Source organism: Argiope bruennichi, chromosome 7, assembly GCF_947563725.1.
Source record: "Argiope bruennichi chromosome 7, qqArgBrue1.1, whole genome shotgun sequence".
Lineage (NCBI taxonomy): Eukaryota > Metazoa > Arthropoda > Arachnida > Araneae > Araneidae > Argiope > Argiope bruennichi.
Window position 1 is genome coordinate 89605148 of NC_079157.1, and position 21560 is coordinate 89626707.

The following is a 21560-nucleotide window of genomic DNA, read 5'->3' on the forward strand; positions in this document are numbered from 1 at the left end:
ACTACTAATAGAACTTTTCTGATCAGATAAAGTTCTTGACACTTCTTCTCAGTTTGAAGGAAAAGTGGCAAGTTATTAGTATAAAATATTAAAATTAACCACGAAATTTCTGTGATTGAAAAAGACTGATAAAAATTAATATAAAATATTATATACAAGTTGTCTATTCTCATCATTCACCAGCGTTTGTTTTGTTGATGGAGTATGATTGACAAGTATTTCCAGTTGGAAAAGTGCTGTAAATTATTAAAAAATGTTTTATGCCGTTTATTTTTATAAATATTCTGCTAAAAATTATGACTTTAAAAACTTTATTTAATCCCAAATCCTATCGATTATATTTAATATAATATTCATGGCACACTAGCATTGAAAACAAAAAAAATTTCACTCTAGAACTGTTTTTTAAAGAACTAATTCATTTATAGCTCTTTATTGAGGCGCCCCCATTTTTACAGATCTGTAAAAGTTCCTCGTAATTATTACTGATCAACATTGAGATGAGTTGTTCTTATAAATTTAATTAATTTTCATGTATAATACTATGTGGATCATTTAAAGTTGTAAGCAATAACTTATTAACTGTCTTTAGAGTCATTCTCATTTCTACCTTAACTAGAAATGTCCATTCTAAACATATGGTTAGGAATTAAATAAAATTAAGGAAGAAATTAAGACTGAAGTTGTGGTAAATGTCTCAGAAGTTCTGTGACCTGTGCTATGATCTCTACCTGTTTTAATATTTGTCTTATATTTTTGTAGGTCCAAGGATGACATCCTGCCCATCCAGTCTCTTACCAGCTCTCCCGTCAAAAAGAAAAAGTTCGGAAATACCGGACTCTCTTGGGAAGTAAACAACAATAATAGAAGTTCTTCTAACACCCCTACACCAGAATTCGCCTCCCTTGGCTCATCCAGCACTCCCTTAGTTCGTTCCCCCTACGCTGGACGGCGCACAGGTGTCAGCGATGACGGAGATTCGTCTGTCTACTCTGTGGACACAGATGGTTATTACACCTCCATGCACACGGATAGTGGACTGTGGAGCAATCCACTTACCAATCTCAAACCAGAGGATGTCTTGGCCGATTTGGCGAATTTCAGGCAGCGCCAAGGATCTCACAGTTCGGAAAACAGCATTGACAATAGCAGCATCAACAGCTTTCTCTCCAAATCTGCTACGGAGTGTTCTTCTAACAGCGATAGTGTCAAAGGTGTGCCACCTGGACCTCCACCTCCACCTAGAGTTTCTAGTTCTAGAACGGATGGCACGGACACCAAAGTTCTAGATTCTGTGATTCAAAAATTAGAACTGGAGTTGGAAGACAGCGATAAGTCTTACTCCCCTCACCCACCGAATGGTTCTGCTTCTGAATCTGAACATGAGGTGAGGGACAGGATTCGGGTCAAGACAGAAATCAATCCCACTCGGTATCCATCTATGTGTGCAGTGTCTCCCGAAACGAGTGATGACGAAATTGCCGATTGGAAGCGACGGACTATTGTTCCAAATCTCAATGTCGTTATTGCTGAAGTTCACAGAGAGGATCGGTTGTGTGATAATGTTTCTGAGACTGAAGAACAATCCAAAGACAAAAAGACTGAAGATGTTCAAGAAGTTCCTAAGTCTAGTTATCCATCCATTAACATGTACAGGAGTGAAACTCCCGTGCCATCCAGTTTTTCGTCGTCAATTTCTAGCAGTCAGCCCATTGATTCTTCCACGCCACGATCTGGTATTAATGTTACCACTTTTTCGCCAGAAGGCAATGATACCATTAATCCAAATTTAAAGACTGGATCTTATCAGCCGAGGAGTAACCTGTTTGAACCCAGCCCCGTTCCAAAAGAGATTGTGGTCATCGACAAGCCAGTTTCACCAATACTGAAATCAGATAAATCTCTAATTCCTTTGAAATATGCCCAGCGAATTACAGTTACTCCTATAGCTCGGAGTGATTCCTCTTCTAGTTGTACTGGAACCATTAAAAGAAATCCGCTCAAACCAATATCTTCGAGTGACAGCAAAACCGAAAAATCCACTAAATCGGATGGTAGTCCATCGTATGTTTCATTTAAAGCACCCGATTCTCCTGTTTCTTCCGTCAGTAGTTTAAAAGTAGCCAGTCCGGAAGGAAAACTGTCTAGCCCTACAAGTTCCTTACCTCGTCCTGTCGCTCGTGTGACGTTGGATCCCACAGGTAAAGTGGTCTATTCATCGAATTCTTTAGAAAGACCCAGCAGCGCAAATTCTAATTCGAACAGCTTGGAAAGGCGGACCTATGCTACGCTACCCATGTATCAAGCTAACAGTTCTACCAACCGAATAGAAGCTCCTCAAAAAGAAGTACAAAATAGTGATTTGAAAACTAGTGATATAAGGGATGGTTGTGATGATGATTCTTCCTCCAACAGAAATTTAGTACAAGTACCACAGAATTCAACTGCACCCATCACTCCTCCACCGCAGCCTTCTTCTCCTTCACAGAACCAGTTTTCTTCTTTCAAATCTTCTGGAACCAGCCGATCTGAAGATTTTACCTTCCGACCATCTAGAGGTGGTCGCTTTTGCCGATCTTATTTCCCATCTCATCTGCTTTCATCAACAACATCGCGAAATAATCAACAATCTCCTTCTTCACCATCATCTTCACCTGTGTTACAGGAACAGAAATTCACTTCGAAGCCTGCTTATGAATATTCTGCTGGTCGGAATTACTCAAGGACGAATTCTCAGATACCTTCCTATCAAAGAAATACTAATCCTCCCCAGTCACCAACACCATATAGCCCAATTTCATCACGTTATGTGCCAAAATCCCAAAACAGTACTACACAAGGTAACCAATCTGTACATACTCCAACAAATTCACCCGTATGGCCAAATAGAATAAATTCTCCTGCAACAAACAATAGGTATTCAACATCCTCTCCCAGAATCCAATCACTGACACAAAAGCCAGCCCCTGTTTCTCTTAATTACAGGCCTTTGACATCTTTAAGTCCACCAGATCTTATACCTGCAGGTGAATCTCCGCCATCCACTTTGGACATAACATCACCTGCTTCTACTCACCGAAGATTCATTCAAGAAGATAAAAAGAGCTATTCTGAAAACTCCAAGAGTCCATCTCACTCGAGCCCTCAGTCCTCTGTCAATGATAAAACAAACTTGAAATCTTTGTCCGCCAACGAACTTTTCGCCATCATTCACAGCTCCAAGAAGAAGCACAACATCAAAAGTGAATCAGAGATATCCATGTCACCAATGTCCTCCAGATCTGTTTCGCCTGCGCTTAGTCAGAGCTCACTGTCCAAGATCCAGCCTGTTGAAACGGGAGTGTTGTCCAGGCGGTATGATAATTCTCCAGACAGATCCAAATGGTGCAATAGCATGCCATCTACTCCAAAATCCATGGCATCAGATAAGTTGGGTACATCAAAACCCACAAGTATGCATGATTTCAAGATGCTGCTTCTTCAAACTAGAACAGGAAGTAATGATAGCAGTCCTAGGCCTTCAGCTGCGGAGTTATTGAAAGTTTCGCCGCCAAAATCCACGCCAAGTACTAACACTAACACTTCCAAGGTGCCAGTGCCTTCATCCACATTCAAACCTCCAAATCCTATTGGCACTTATTCACCAGGCCATGGGACTGTGCCTATGAAGCGAAATGCGAGGACACGATCTCCTTATCTCACCAGATATGATTCAGCTTATCCGCCCATCATAGAAGACTGCTCTGAAGAAATGGAAGAGAGCTTGTGCCTTGAATCAAATCCTTTGCCTTACAAAGCTCCAATGATAACTCGAAATCTTCCACAGTCTTCCACACCCGTTGCCAAGGCAACTAGCACGTGGGTTTAGTGGTTACTTTTTCTTTTCAGACTAGTGTGTGTTCATGTAGAAAAACTGTTAAAACAAGTTTTGTAATTAATATATTGTAAAAAGAGATGAAAGACTACTTTTTTTGTGTTTTTAGGGATATTTTAGAGTGAGGTGCTTTTTGAAGAAATCAAAAACAATGTGGACACAGGGGGGGGGAGAGAAAAAAAAAGGTTGTGATTTTTTTTTAACTTAGCATTTTAAATACTTTCACAATGCATTTATTTGTGTCATAATAATATTATAAAATGCACAGAAATATCTCTTCTAAAATTAATTTTTTCCCTCATATCTTTGAAAACAAAATGTTTACTCATTCTTTTCTGAAAAAATACTCTTTTAACTCTATAACTCTCTTTTAATTTCTAAGTGACTAATTTATGGTACAAATATCCGGATTGCCTAAAACAGTCTGAGTTATACAAAGATCATTTTAATTGTGAGCTTGTATATTTGGATATTAATTTCTGAATCAAAAGTAGTTTAAACCTGAGAATCACTTTTTATTCTGAATATTTAAAAGTAAAACATCCAAAATAGAATGATAAAATATTTATTTTTGATTATTCAAATTTTGTATAGTATTTTATAACATATATTTGAAAACTTCCTTCATTTCTGTATGTGAATATTTTTCACATTATTTTCTTCCAATTTTAGATTATTATTAAAACTAATTTCAAAAAATAATTCAACATTTACAACACATCCATGTACAATTACACATTTTTACTTATTATATCTAAAAATGTACATGCTGATTACAAGACTCCTTTTTCCACTTTCTTGAATGCCTTTGTCATTACATTTTTTTGAAATTTGAGAATTTTTTGCCTTTTAATAAATTTGTCATCCTAGAGAAAAGTCGCATGAGAAATCAGTATTTTCCCATTGATTGCCAAGCTTCAATATTTGCTTAAAATTAGCCAAAGTGTGTACAAGTGAATTATATACAGCAATCTTTCGTTGTAAAGAAGATATTGGTGTATATTTTGGTTGCAACTAAATGGAATAAACTTCTCAAAAATTCTGATTAGATTGATAAATAGATATTAGATTGATTATTTCAAAGACTGATGAATTGTCAACTTTAATCAAAATGAACAGCATTTGTTATTTAAATATAATTATATGCTCTTGTGAACATATAATATAGTAGGGAAAGGTGGGAGATGGTAGTTGTTAAAAACAAAGTACAAAATCGTGTGCAGTATTATTAAATAAATGAATATTCTTTATAGAAACTATTTTTATTCAGATGTTGATAAAACTTTTAGAATGAATATATCTATATATAAACAAAATAAAATGCAAAAAAAGCAAGATTTCAGCTTTATCAGAGTTATGCAAAAGCATAAAAATAAGTGTCATTTCTTCAATCATTAGTATTAAATGAAAATATAAAACCAACATCTTTTTTATGAATAAAATATTTATACCTTTTCCAGATATTTTTTAAAAATAAATTTGTTTGAATTTCATATTTGTGTACAGAAATATTGGTTGAAAGATAACAAATGTTTTGTGAAGGTTTTTTTTAATCCTTGTCTTTTTGATAACATTTTCATGATCTTTGCTCAGATGTCTAGAAAAGTGTTATGCTTGATTTTCGAATTGTGCTTGCACTCACATTCCTTATTTATTATGCTTAATAAACATTATTATTAGTTTATTGGTCTTGTATTATTGTTTAAAGAATATTTAAAACCCTTTTTTTTTTTTAAATCCTGAAGTGTAACAAATGTTTAAGATTATAATCAAAATTAGTAGTATCCACTGAAATGCATTTAACTTCAAAATATTTGTTTACTATCTGACTAAAGATAATAGTTTATTAAATATTAAGAATTAGGGGGAGTAATTAGTTCTTATTTTTAAAAAAATTAAGGATACATTTCTTAAATATCATCAGAAAGATTCACCAATATAAAAACTTTCCACTTAGTCCATGAAATATAAATTTCTCAACAGAAATACTACATTGTCATATTATTTGCTTGTTTGAAAAAAAAATTTATATATCCAGTTATTATGGCCATATATAGATCACAATCGTTATTTGGAACTATGAGTAAAATAAATTCTTTTTAGTGAATATTCATGGTTGCCACAATGTTCTAAGGTTTTAATCACAAGGTCACACTTTTTTAAATGCAAAATAATGGAATCTGAAAGCCCAAAATTACAAAGACTAAATGTTTGTGTAAATATATTTAATTGACAACAAATTTATAATAAAGCATTTTATTGTTAAATAAAATACAATCGTTTAACACATCCTTCAAGGATATTTACACGAACCATTTTTAAATATATTCACAGGGTTAAGTATTAAAAAATAAAGATCACAATTTGATACAAAACACACAATCTTCTAAAAAAGCATTCATAGCAAATCTTTATTTTCAACTTTATACACTTTATTTAAAAAACTTGCTCACATTTCATAAGATGGGACGGATGCACAACCAAAAAGCTGTGACTCGGATGAGAAGTTCATCAAAACAAAAATTCACAAAAATAAATAAGTTATCGCACAGGTATACACATTGCTGTATAAATTGAATAGCTTTTTTTTTTGTAAACATTATACAAATTAAATGATTTACAAAATAAAACAGCATTTTCAAGATAAAAATACCTTGTTTTTCAATACAAAATGTGAACACTGATGGAGAGTTATGAGCATATAAGCATTTAAAGCATTGAATTGGTAATTGGAATGACTGCTCACAGTTAAAAAGCACAACTGAATTACCTACAGTAGAAACATCAACTATACATTATTTACAAAAAGTTGTCCATGTTGGTAGTTGTTGATGATGTTTATTTTAACCATGGACAAATTTTATCAATGATATTTGAAATTTTGGGATAAATTCATAGGAATTTAATTATCATTTGAATTTTGCAAATAGTAATGTAATGTGATTAAAATTTTTTAAAAGTATTCTGATTGTATATTGTATTTAGAAATTTGATAAAATTGGCATTTGCAAAATAGATTGAATTTAACAAAACTAAACAAGCATATAAACAATTGTTAAAATAACAGCTCAGTAAAAGCATATCAAAAATCTGCAAATTTTTATAATTTATGTAGATTCTTCTAATAATGTCATATAATTTTATGACTTGAGCATTTTCCTAATGCAGTTATTATATATTTTGCACATGAATGCAAATCAAACTAGCTGTTTAAATAATTTACAAATATAGAAGCATATAAATAGCAATAAAATACCAGAATAGTGTATCAACATTTTTTATCCAGAATCTATTTATAATTTAAATTTTTTTAACAAGTCACAGAACTTTATAGTTTTTAAATATAATTATTATTATATAATCGAGCATTATCTAAAATTAATTTGGCCAATCATTTAATTCAATGATCCCTTAGTTCAAGAATTTTTATCATAAAAAAAAAAAAAAAAAAAAAAAAAACTTTTCTATTCAGCACGATACTTGATCGCCAAACCATCCTTTTAAAGCTTTTCAGTATGCTGGTATTAATTAAAAAATTGATAATTTGATCTATTTAAAATTTTAAAATCGATTACTTAAGCAATTGCTTGTTCAGTTGTAAAGCACAGCAGCAGATTTTGGAGGAACCTGTGTTTGTACTGTTTGACTTGCAGCATAGCTGATAAAAAAAACCCCCTCAGCTATAGAGACCGGTCCCTTGTGTGTGCATGGTAGGTCGCAGTGGAAGGCAGCCATCTACCCACATATTAGGACTGTCCAGCATTGAAAGCCATAAACTAGACTCATCACGCCGACTATCCATCCAGTCTACTGGTACACCATGATATAGCCCTGGGGATAAAAAGGTTTAAATAAGTGAAATGAAACTAAGACTTACTCATATACTCTCTAATAAGGAACTGGAAAAATTTTTCTCACTTAGGAAATAAGCGCAAAGAAAGAAAATTGACCCAATCTAAAATTACTACAACTCTACATCCGGTGGAACCCTTCTACAGCAAACTTTATATTACTGATGTTGATGATTTTTTACCTTGCATCAAATTTGAAAGGATTAATTGCTTGACAACACTGAAGCTTGTTTTAAGACATAAAAATAATGTTAACTTCATCCGGAAATAAATTGATTTTACTAATTTAAATAAAATAAAAAGTAAACCAAAATTTTTTACTGGAAATACCAAGTTTTAAAGTAAAATTTATACTTTACCTTATTCAGAATTTATTTTCAAGAACTCTTAATTATAGTCATGTGTGATTTTATCCAAAATTATTCAGAACTATAATCAGGGAAAGAATATGCCTCGTTAATTTGAATCATTGCAATATAATTATGTACTCTTTAATGACTTTCGAATCTCCAAATATATAGCATTTTATCTCATATAGCACAATAATTTAAAGGGCAAATTATTGTTTCCCGTCCCCTTCCTTAACTTTCAGTATCTGACAAACAATTGCAACTACTTTTGTGTTCTTGAAGCTGTATTTTCTTTAAAAAAATTCTCTCTTTCTTTCTCTCCACATATAAAATTTCAGCTCTATAGATATTTCCAATATACATATCTGATAAAGCAAATTGGCATAAAATATTCAAGTACTGAATTATATTCTTGATATAACTGTTCATATCTAACAAAAAAGATTTAAATATACTAAGCATTCAAATTTATTATGATAGAATTTTAAAAATTTTCAAATAACTAATAGTTTAAAATACTAACTCAAGACTTTTTTTTTTTTCATGTTGGAAAAATACACTCATTAATATCTTAAATGTTGCCATCATATATCAAATTTTTTTTTTAAAAAAATTGGATTCAATACTGACCTGTTCCCACATTGAGCCTGACTCCACCCACAAAGTTATTTCTGGCAATTTTGTCGTGGTCCCAGACAGTAAGCTCCAAGCTCCTCTCCCTGAGCTCTTCTACACTCAGGTCCTCATAGATGACTGTGTAGTACCACTTGGGATGGTTGCTTTTCTTTACCACAGGGGTCTTTTGCTTGGCTGCTTTGCTCTTGTCTGGTAACAAGTAGCTGTAATGGCAAAAATGAGTTTTGAAAAAACAAAACCATATATACTATTCAAAAAAAAAAAAAAAAAGATTCAATGCTTTCTGATTTTGCCAAAAACAGAATTTGTGTCAATATTCCTTGTATTTTGGAATTTTTATATACATGCCTTTTTTGAAATTTAGAAAGTTAATAAATCAAAGAATCTTTTATTAAAATATATTTTATTTTCCTAAGCTACTAGTAACAGTAACTACTAGTTAACATTATTTTTATGATATTGAATAAATGTAATCAAATAACATAATTAAATAAATATATTTGAAACAAGGTAAATTTAAGCACTTTTATTAATATAATTATGAAACACGACCTTTACACATTTTTAAGCTAAATTTAATAAATATATTTAGGAGATATGCAAAAATGAAAGGTTAAATATCATTAGTAATAGACAAAATAATTACAAATTTAAATTATATATCTATTTTTAATATAACTATATAAAAAATGTTACCTAAGCTTATATAATTTTATTATTTAAATTATATAAGCTTAAAAAGGCAAAATACACTACAGCAGAATATCTCCAAAAACAAATTTACAATTTTTTTTTTCATAAATTTGTCACAAAGTTAAACAGAGATCAATCAAGAACCAATTCCAATGTACAGAATTTAAATTATAACTATCTTTGCAAAACATAATGTTACATTATACTGCAGAGAAAAGAAGTAAACTATACATAAACAATATACCATGAGCATGATGTTTAGAACGCCACAAGAGTTAGCTAAAAGCATGTATAGCAAATATATGAAGAATAATTTGCAATAGAAATGTCAAAAAATCAATAAAATGGTTTGTTCCCAAATGCATAAAAATATCCAATTATTTTTAAACATTTATTCTTAAGGGGACAAAAAATTACCTCTTGCAGAAAGCATCCATGGATCCCCGCTGTGCAGAAATATTTCTGGCCTCTTTCACCAAAACATGAAGAGCACCTCTTAATGAGATGACTGGAGCAGGCCGGAACCGGGACTCCAGACTCAAATCTCTTGGCACATACTTGAGGGCGATGAATAGTTCACCCCTGCTTTGTAAAGGACTCTGCAGGGATTCCACCTGGAACAATTAACACAAAACAGTTAGTTAATATCAATAATTTAATTTTAGTGAGAAATTCCAAAGTTTTTGATACTTAGCAATTAAAATTTCAATTAATTAACATTATAAAACCAGAGTGGGGGAAAATGATAACTCATGATGTTTCATTAAAAAAACAGCTAAGCTTGCACAAAAAGATGAAGATGTTTATTAATTGCAGATAAAATAAAATGAAATACACAATATGTTATTATGCTTATCAAAAGCAGACAAAAATCTCACTTAAAAAGTTTGAAGTTCTTTTGTAAATAAAAATAAATGAAGGCAATATTCATGTTTTGAATGCTTCCATAACTCAAGAATATTTTTATAATACATAAAAAAGCCTTAAGTATATTTTCATTTTATATATATTACATGCACTGTTACTGTTATGTGAATTAAGACAGAATATTTGGACCATGATGTCTAATGCAGCCTAAATGAATAATTAAGTTTTCATTTCTAGGAATTGGCATGACTTAGAATGCCTAACCAGCTTTAAATAAAATCTTCAAAAAAAAAAAAAAAAAAAAAAACTTTAATCTTTCATAAAAAAACAATTAAAAATAAATTGACATCAAATAGAATAAATGAAAAGTAAATAGTATGGAAAATACACAGATCCACCAGATGCATGAACAGATTAAGGAGAGAATTTTCTCTTGATAAAAATGGTAAATTAAAACTATTGGGAGGGAAGTATTTCAAAAAATTTCTACTAAACCATGAATATGTTTCAGCAAAGTAAGTATAAAAGCAGAAGAGATAAGATCATCAATACTTACCCTGTCTTGAAGAGGATACCACCTGAGGGTGGGCGAGTCAAGAAGGCGATATCCAAGGGGCAGAGAGATTTCACCCAGGAAATCATTCCGGCCAAACAAATCGCTATTCCACACAGACAACCACAGGGTCCTCGATTCTAACTCGTTCTTTAGAACAGGGAACTGAAATACAAATATTAAGACAATATAAAATATATGCTGGTATAAAGACACATATGAAAAACAAAAACAACTAAGACTGAAAAATTTTAGGAGGGAAAAAAACCCCCACATTAATCAAACAATTAATTTTTTCAATTATCTGAAAAATAATACTAAGTTTTATCAAATATAAAAAGAGAAATAATTTACACTTTAATTCCTAAAGAATAATAAAAAAAATCATATTGGATTTACTTAACAAAATAAACTCATGCTTGAACTTATTTCTTAAATTTAAACTTGAAACAAATAAATAAATATGCACTAATTTGAAATATCATTTAAACTCACAATTATAAGCTATAACTCATTTATATAATAAATGCTACTGTTGCATAAATCATATTTTATTAATAAAATGAAAATTTATATTGTTCAATGGAAAAAATTATGCAAGATACATTTGAATAAAATTTTAACATGCTTTAATTCACTACTGATTTTGATTGCTAATTTATTTATATGTCTTAAAACAAAAGCAAATTCTTTTTTATGTTAATTTTACCATCAAATATAACAAATAAGAGATAATGCCCTTAATTAAATCAATTTTCATAACCAAATGCAGATCTTGCGTATAAGCTCACATCATAATATATCGCAGTTTGTATATAAATAAAAAAGCAAAATAAAACAGCAAAAATATAAATAAAACTAAACAAAAGATCCTCAATTTAAATCTTAATTTTCTTAAAAAAAATTTTTTTATTCCAGCATCTCACAATTATCCATTTCCACAGTAGACATTATTATTCAATTTGTTTTTAAAAAAATCAGAGTTGGCAAATATATCGGTATTATAAATGCAAAAAGAAAAAATAGCTAAAGGGAATATTTATTAACATGGAAAAAGACAGATTTATGATTTCCCAAAATGAGAACAGATTATTTTATTTCAAATTACAAGCTGAATGTATTTTTGAAAGGAAGGAAACAAACACTATATATGGATGGATCTTTAATTAGAATTTGATTAATGTATGAAGAGATATCAACATGTGTATGCACTTTTCCTAATCATTTACAGGTTGGATGTATGGCTAAGTGCATTTATCAGCCACTAGATGGCACTAGGTTCTTATGACAAATGTTGGAGTTATCTCAGTTCCCTTTGAGCATTTGTAAAACAAGGCTCAGCTACTGCTCTCTTTGTTTGAATCAAAGAAGGACACAGCATATTTTATAATCCATTTTTAATGGTTTGAAAATGTAACAAGAACTGAAATCCAAAGAAGATTTTCAACACAATACAGAGACAATGTTTCAACACTATCTAGAGTTTATCAATGGGTTGAAGAGTTCAATAACGGTTTAACAAGCATAAAGGATGAACAGCACATCCAGCTATATCTCACATCATTTAAACTTGTCTGAATTTGCATTTGGAGGTATTGGAACATGCTGCATATCATTCCTCTTGGATTATCATCTGTCCGATCCATTTAAAAAAGATATAGTTGATACAGCTTACAGGTTTTAAAAATTGTAATGCTGGTGTACTATTGTTGTAATAAATTATAAAAACTAGGTATGGATCCTTATTGACAACTTTATACTTTATTTTTAAAATATGTTTATATTAGGAATATATTTCAGATTCCTAAAATACACTAATATAATTAAAATGTTAACAAATTATTAATGATTTAAATCATATACAAATTAATGTAATTACATCAATGCAATACATAGTTTAACAACAATAATAAAATTGAAAAAATACAGATAAATAAGTTAGTATATTAATGTCTCTGTATGGATTATAAAATTTACAAAGTAATTCTAAGCTCTTTTCATAAAATACTTCAATATTAAAAATAAAATCTGTTATAAATAAATTCAAATAACCTATTTCATAATAATATAAATATACAATGCTGATAACTACAAACAAAAAGAAAAAAAAAACATACACACAATAAAAAAATAATGTTATAAGGAGTGAAAAAGGAAATAAAAATAAGCAAATCTTTAAGAATAAAATTACATAATTTCATTAAAAATACCTGAAATCTTATGATTCAAAAGTAGAAAAATGTAAAAAATGAAGAAATAAAGAAATGTGAGCACCAATTAATTTAAGCAATCCTGTTGCATTTTTAAATAAATATTTAATTTCTGAAAACAGTTTTTATTTAATTTTTTTTCTTTTTGATGAATAAAGTACATCTTACAATTTGTATAAACTACAATATAATATTTATAAAGACTGAGAAAAATTTTAATTTAGCCATTGCATTGCACAATGGAAATAATAAATTTAAAATAGATAGATAGATAGAAAGCAACATTAGACTTACCCTGAGAAGCTCATTAAAAACTGGATTGACAGTGTTCTTTTTTGTTTTGGTTTTCCTCTTCCCACTCCTTGTTTTATCTGGCAACAAATATACTTTCACATATCTGGAAAATAAAGATGACTTTAATTTTTAACAACACAATACACATTCGAATAAAAACGCATTATTTTACATAAAAAAAAATCCAGACATATTTTGATACAAACTAGCTACTATAAATAACCCACCATAAGAAATCAAAAGTAATGAGAATAATTAAAAATTTATGAATCTTGTTAATAAATAATAAAATTGCTTGAATGTGTTTCTTTATTTCTTTATAAAAAATAAACTAAGATAACATTCTAAATATCACAAAACAATAATTAAAAGACTTTTTTTGTTTATTTTACTACGTGAATAGGTTACATCACTACTTCTTGACACAACATAAAATCTCATAAAATCTTTTGTGGATGCAAAAATTTCCATTGAAAATTTTTTTAAATCTTCAATATAAGAAAACAAAAATAACAAGTTATTTTAACCTAAAGCATTTCATTAAACTTTGCTAGAAAGCATTCAAATTTCTTTTATCTGCAATAAACTAATGTATCATTTATTTTTCAATTTTAGAGGCAGCAAAAGATTTTTCCAGCCAAAAACATGCTTAAAGATTGCTTACACAAAAATAATCCATAAAACATTTAAATATTGTTTGTTTTATCATCTTAATCCTATACTCTTTTACTTACGGGTTGGACTTATTGTGTCGTATATCAATGGCAGCCAGATTTCGGCATTCCTTGATAAATACTTCCATCATCTGGGACTTCTGGTTGTAGTTTAAGCCAAAAAGAACATCTCCACTGACAGTTACACTCCCATAGTGGCAACCAGCAGCACTATATACACTGTTCATGCTGGCACTGTGGGCCTGTAAAATAATTTAATGTTGTTTGAATATTCTAATAAATAAAAAAAATAATTAATTAACCACTTTGGAATCAATAAACGACGGCATTGGTATAATAGTACTTATTAACACTCTATGGTACAGATATCTGATTCTAATATAATAATTTGCATTATTTCTATTTTTTAATTTACAGACTCCCAAGAATTTTTTTAAATTATTTAGTTGCTCAGAATTTTTTTTTTTTCTTCTTATGATTACACTTTTAATACACAAAATGCAATTAAAGCAAAAAATAATGATAACATTTTTTTTTTACAACAATTGATAAACAAACAATGATTTTTTGTTGCTGTTTTGTTTTCTTTCTTTATGAAGTTATCAATTAGTTTGCAATAATAAGTACTCAAGAAGAAAAATTTTTTCCTCCAAAGTTTCTTAAACCTTAAATCAATGCTTGAAGTATCAGAAAGTGAATATTTCTGAGCAAATTTTATTCCATGTGTTTTAATCATATTTTCAGTACTAAGTAATAAAATTATATTGTTGAAATTTAAATTTAATGAAATGGTAACAAAAAGATATGGTTGTGATATTTTCATAGAAGATTCTAAATTTTAACTTCGAATTGGAATTAAGAATATCAGATCAGAATAAAATAATAATCTGTGTTTTTTTCCCTCTTTTAGAAGCATAATGATTACTTCTTTGAATAGCAGTTTATTAATGCTTCCGGTCATGATGCGTCAAACTCAGGGCTAAGTTAATGCTTATCTAATATTAAATAAATCTTCATGAAAAAAAAAACCAAAAAAAACCCCCAGAAAATTACTTAAAATGTTTGCAAAAATGATAGAGCAACAAGTGTTTATGAGGCTTGTAACTGTAAAATCAGGCTGTAAAGTATAAAGGGTTGAAAAAAATGAGAAAAAGAATAAAATCCATTAATTTTTTTAAAAAATGAATGTATAAAGGAATTAATTTAACTAATAAAGTAAAGAAAGGGCAGCAAGAAAAGGATTTCAAATAAAATGATATAGTAAGAGATATATGGTGATCATAAAAACAAATGTTCCCTTGTAATTAACATTATATAAAATATTCATGATATAAATACACATTAATTAATGTGCCAAAATGTAATAATTCCCTAATGTTCAGACCATACCCCCCCCCAAGAAAAAGTGAGCATAATTTTTTAAGAATTTATTATCTTATCATTATTTTGCATTTTAACACGAATATGATTACATAATTCTGTAATTTTTGAAAAATTAATTTATATTAATCGTAAAATTTCATTCACAAAGCAGCCAAAGCATAGTGATCTAATAACCTTAATTTCAAGAAAATGAACTTGTTTCAAATTAAATTGAAAATCATACAATGCCATTATGGAAAAAAAAAAAAAAAAATTTACTTACACCCAGGGACAGAGCACTTTGGCTTCCAGAAAAATAATGTTTCACATCAGTTTCATCATCAAGAATGAGGGAACTATCTCTGTCATTTTCTGTATATAGTCCCAAAGCTGAATATGACTGTAAGATATAAAAATGGAGGATATTATTTTCTTTTCTAATATGCATAGATCTCAAAATAAATGATTTTAGAGAACTGTAAATGATATTAGAACAAGCCACATATAAAAAGAATGTTGCCTTTATATTTATATATATATATATTTCAGATAAACATTGGAAGTAGAAAAAAAGTATAAATGGATTTCCTAATTTGAAGTTTGTCTCTCTTCTTGAATACGCGAGCTGCAAGTTAAAAAAATGTTTATGAATCTTTCACCTTTAAGATAGTTTGAATGCACAGTGGATGCCACTGAATACGATTATGGTTAATGTAATAATTCATCCTAAACTATCAAATACCTCTGGCCTATAATCGATGTATTCAAATCTGAATAAAAATATTCACCAACTTATGTTCATTACATCGTTTAATGTTATCAATTTTGAAGTTGATATTTGACTGATCCTTCATTTGTCAACATGCATTAAAGATTGACATTTGTAGAATTGTTTAAGCCACTTGTAAGGAAACATTTAGAAGTCAATTTTTTTTTTCTATGAGATGGAATTTTTTTTATTTTTTATTTTATTTTACTAGAGTGATTTGATTGATTTATAACAACAGCTACATTGCTGGATCTGGTTTGAAAGCTATTAAAGAGCCATCTGCTTGCAACCTGCGACTGAATTATGGAAGCAAAATGGATAAAAAGAGCTGATTTGAGGGTTAATACAAAACTGTAATTCTCCACCAATATGAAAATTTACCTAAAATAGTTGTTGCAATGTAACTCAAAATTTTACAGCCTCTTAGTTATATTTTCTGAATAAGACTAAGCAATACAGTTGATGGTGCCAAAAAGGATGAATAAACTGAAGAAACCCTCTAACAAACACCAAAATAAGTATATTTTGAAATCTGGAATTACTGTCCAACAAATTTTAAGTCTGGTAAATAAAAGTAAGGAAATTTATAAGTGAATCATTACAGAATAATTGTCAATAAGCAATAATTAATAAGTGTTTACTTGTTATTTTTAAAATGAATAATAGGACCTGAAGCGCATATTTTTTCCCTACAGGTATGATAAAAAATATAGGTGATTTTTATCCAATATGGCTAATGTTATTAAAATTTTAAAGTCCTGAAGCAATGACATTAAGCAGCAGCTTCTGTAACATTTATAATATGAATAACTATTTTAAAAAATTGTCAATTTCATTTAAAATGTGCAATTATTAGTTCAAGGAGGTTTCTGCATAAAACTGTAGACATAAAAGTACAACAATGCTCTCTCTATATGTCAATTTGTGACTATTACAATACTTAATTCCATTACTACATTTAACACACATATAAGATCCTAATTTTATATTGATATAAAAAAAAAGTATACACAAATATTTCTTCAACATTGTTAATGTATTTTTTAAAACAAAAGGACACATTTCATTAGTTTGATAGCAGACAAACATGTACCAAATTAACAAATATAATAAGCTAAGGTTGAAAATAAAAAACTTTATCTCATCAAACAGCATAAGATTACTGTACATAATATTTCAGTGACACCGATGAAAACCGGAAAATGATATTATGCACTACACTTCATGACTGAAATTTATCTGTTGTCAAGATCATGAAAATGTATAAAATAACAAAATTTTACTTCCATACAAAGTACACTTAAATTTCAATTAAAAAAATCCCAGAACATTTAATTAAAAATTGATGCAAATAGCAAAAACATATAGAGAGAATAATATAAAATTCAATATCAACTTAAAAGGAAAAGAGTTTGAAATATTACTTACATCTCCTTGTCCTCGGGGAGAATTCAGTTGTGGCATAGACACAGCACCAAACAGACTTTCACTTTCTACTGAAATGGACCTTGCATATTTTTTTAGATATTTTGGAGGAATGGATGACTCTGCATTGGAAGCTTCATTATCTGAAAAAGTAAAATAAATAACTTAGAAGAAAACAAATTATGCAAAAAAGAATTGAAAAATTACAGATAGTTCAAAATCCATAAAAGCCAAATATATTTATATAAACTAATAAAAAGTAAAAAGAATTGCATTAAAAGAAAAAATAGTCAAACAAATTTATCAATCATAACTTACTATTTAATAGAACATTTGATTCTCTGATTCTGATAATTATATTGAATTAAATCAACAATCTTTAAATAAAATTAATTCATTACTTCAAAAGAATTAATAAAGTACAGTCATGCATAAAAAGTATTTTACACAGATTACTTATTCACATATCAATGTCACTAAATTCACTAAAGTATCAAGCCCACTAAATTCACTGCAAGTATTTCTAATATAAAAAGAATGAAATTTAAGTACTTTATACTCAACAGTTAAACTAATACGATTTTGGATATAAATTGAATTATTTTTATGTGTATCAGTATTTAATAGGGAAACAGTATTCAAACACAAATAGTTTCAATTGAAGATATAAGAAAATTAGTTATGGAATATAAGATCTCTAGTCACTTCCAATTACCTTATGGGTACTTATTAATTAACAGTGAAATAGCCAAAATCGCCAAATGTAGTACCAAAACCAAATTGGCATTGCAACCCTATGGAAGAGCTTCTAACTTACAAGAAGAAAACAAGTATTTATTTATATTAAAAGATGTTAAAATTATTAATATTAAAGATAAAAATTTAATAAATATGGCAAAATTATTGCCAACAAATCCCAATGTTTCACCATTAATAAGCACCAAATGCTATTTCCAGTGGAATAGAAACAAGGAAAAAATTAAAGATAATTGTTACTCTAACAGCCACTCTCTTGAAGCCATTAGAAACAGAAAAACATCTATAGCACCAATTTGTAACTATAAGGAATCATTTTCCTTGTTGCATAAATCTTTTACTTTGAACATAATTGTCAAAGTTCAATTAATGGAAAGCAAGGAGAACTAATAATGACAGAATTTTATGAAGCAGAAATGAACAATTCGAATAAGCTTCTGAAAGAATGTCACATTCAAAAGTGATGGAGGAATTAAAACTTTATAAACCTAAAAAGACGATTAAGATACTATTCATTTGAAACCTACTGTTCATTCTTCATAGACTGACACTTAAAAAAAAAAAAAAAAGAGTGAACTACTACTATTTCAAATAACAAGCACTGATATTCCTGCATTGTTATTTCTCAAAGAAAGCAAGAAAATGCAAATGCTAATTTTAGCTTACAAAGTTTACAGAGATGTTTATTCTGATCTTAAAATTAGTACCTTGATAGAATCATTTTTTTTCCAAAGATATTTAGAAAACTTATAACTTACAAGGGAAGATGTATAATTAAATACTGTAAGAATAGTACAAATTTCATTCGAACAGCATACAAAAACATAGTTCATATTGTCATAAAAATGAAATTCAACCTTCTATCTTACTGCCCATTAAGGAAGAGAGACATCATAATTTTGAAGATACCTAATAATTACCATAACTGTTCTAGCATCCTAAAAAAGTGTAATAAAACAAACTTCATTTCAAATAATGAAGAAATGACTACTGATATGGCAGAATTTGAGAGTGTAATAAACACAATATTACAAAAATACATCTGGGAAAATGAGGCTATGAAATTAATTTTGCCATGAATGTCATTTCAAAAGGTTCACGAATGCAGTGTTCAATATACTGATAAAATTAGACAAATATCTGTTAATAAAAACTCAAGAATAGAAAAGCTTTACAAAAATTTTTATGGAATGCTTTAAAATAGAGTATCCAGATGCTCTCATCTAAGGAAAGAATAGATAGAAAAGAAACCATACTGTTGTTGATAGGGATATTATTTTATAGCAGTAGATAACAGTAAAAGACGCAAACAGCCTTTAGCTTGCATCTTTGAAGTGATTCCAGATAAAGACAGTTGTGTACTCCTAGTAAAGGCAAAAATCTGGCACAAATAACATCTTTAAAAGACATAATCTTTAAAAATATCTATGAAATGTTCTAAACCTAAGAAATAAGAAACCTAAGAAGAAAGATAATTAAATAAGAATACTGATCATTCTGCAAAAAATAATGACAAAACTTAGGGCAAAAAGCAGAGCTGGAAGGATTGAAATACCAAAATTGTTTTAGTTGAAATCTTTCTCAATATTTAATTATTTCTATATTTGATTATAAATTTATAAATTAGATAACTTCTACTTAATTTTAAAGCTTTAATAAATTTACAAGATTTTCAAATTTTGATTATCATTTTTAATCAAAAGATGGGAGGATATAAAGAACCAAAATTTAATTTCACTATTTTGCACATTTCTATATTTTTTACATTTTACTGTACAAAAAAAGTATGTAACGTTACAAGTGATTTAACAATAACTTTATATGTTCTTCCTGAATTTTTACGTCTGTTTGCATTCTTGTAACATGTGATGCATTTAATGCATGTTCATAATTCATATTACTTTACTTGTTTTTATTTTAAAGTGAGAATAAAAGTAATAGATGGATAAAAAATTAATTGTTGATTGCCTACTAGTTTTTCAAGTTTAATCTTGTTACAAACATTATAACTGAAATCACAGTCATGATTAATTAATTATATCACATTCTCCTTAGAATTGTTTTGATTAAGAGAATTTTGGACATATCTTTGGTAACAGATATACATATCTGTTAAAATATGGACATGTCCATATTTTCTCTTCTTCAGAAAGTTGAGAAAATTAGCATTTTTTTTATGCATGCTTTAACAGAAAGAAATAATATAGGAGTGAAAAAAAAAGAAAGAAAGGAAAGATGCATTTAATATAAGCATAATTTAATCTACAAAAGAACTGACTTAAAATACTACAAAAATAATACATTACCAATTGCGAACATGAAAATTTAAAACAGGATCATTTATCTATTTATTTGCATTCTAGTTAAAAGTATGAAATCATTGCAAAACGATTCATTTTTGGATTTTTGCAAAATCACATATCTGACCACAAGAGACTTTATATTATATATATATATATATATATATATATATATATGTGTGTGTGTGTGTGTGTAATGAAATCGAATCCTGTCGGCTAATAATATGTAATATTATTTTTGGTTTAAGTAGAGTGCAGGTTCGAAGCAGTGAAGAGACTTGTTATTTTTAATTACGTTTTATTCTATTCCGAGTGGCAGGTATGATTATATACAAGAAAACGCAGCGCGGCACACACAGAAGTAAGAAAAGGGAAAAAAAAGGACGAACCATTGATGACTTGCCTTATATGACATAGGATTTCCGGCCACACGCCGCTGGAGTGACCTTAGACAAGGGCAAAAGTATCACTTTCATTTGATACGTAGTACTGATGGCCCATTATTTTTACAAAGGGATTAATTAAACCGAAAGTGGAATTGGTCCACGAAATAAGAGAATATTTTAGAATGAAGTTACTATGGGATAAATTAAGATAAAATCTTGGAAATTAATTAAATTGAAATTAAAATATCATTATATATATATATATATATATATATATATATATATATATAAGGCTAAGATACTAAGGGATGAATTAAATAAATCTTGAAATCAGATTACTGGAAAAGGTACTTTTCCATTTGGGGGGAGGGGGGGGTGAAAATAATGGGGAAAATCATCAAATGCTAGTAATGATTTATTAATTTTGGTAAACCTTCCACACAAGTTTCATTGCTTATGATGCATGAGCAGAAAGACAAATTATAACTATTTTTGCATGTTTAGGGATTAATTTAATGGTGGCCAATAGCCACCCAAAACAGAGAAGTACCATTGAAGAT

General features: G+C 29.0%; 2 protein-coding genes across 4 annotated transcripts in view; one reads left to right on the forward strand and one right to left on the reverse strand.

The window, feature by feature from the left end:
* Positions 1-5558, forward strand: part of LOC129976322 (mucin-2-like) — a 156153-nt gene extending 150595 nt beyond the window's left edge. For both annotated transcript variants that reach the window (XM_056089826.1, XM_056089827.1), the window contains exon 6: positions 763-5558. In XM_056089826.1, coding sequence (XP_055945801.1) covers positions 763-3868 — 3106 coding nt within the window. In that variant the 3' untranslated portion in view covers positions 3869-5558. The remainder of the gene's footprint in view (positions 1-762) is intronic.
* A 556-nt stretch (positions 5559-6114) lies between these two features.
* Positions 6115-21560, reverse strand: part of LOC129974954 (uncharacterized) — a 215544-nt gene continuing 200098 nt past the window's right edge. For both annotated transcript variants that reach the window (XM_056087772.1, XM_056087773.1), the window contains 8 exons: positions 17562-17701; positions 15648-15764; positions 14063-14244; positions 13329-13431; positions 10828-10989; positions 9822-10018; positions 8706-8914; positions 6115-7705 (listed from right to left, as the gene is read on the reverse strand). In XM_056087772.1, the coding sequence (XP_055943747.1) occupies positions 7551-7705; positions 8706-8914; positions 9822-10018; positions 10828-10989; positions 13329-13431; positions 14063-14244; positions 15648-15764; positions 17562-17701 (1265 nt within the window). In that variant the 3' untranslated portion in view covers positions 6115-7550. The remainder of the gene's footprint in view (positions 7706-8705; positions 8915-9821; positions 10019-10827; positions 10990-13328; positions 13432-14062; positions 14245-15647; positions 15765-17561; positions 17702-21560) is intronic.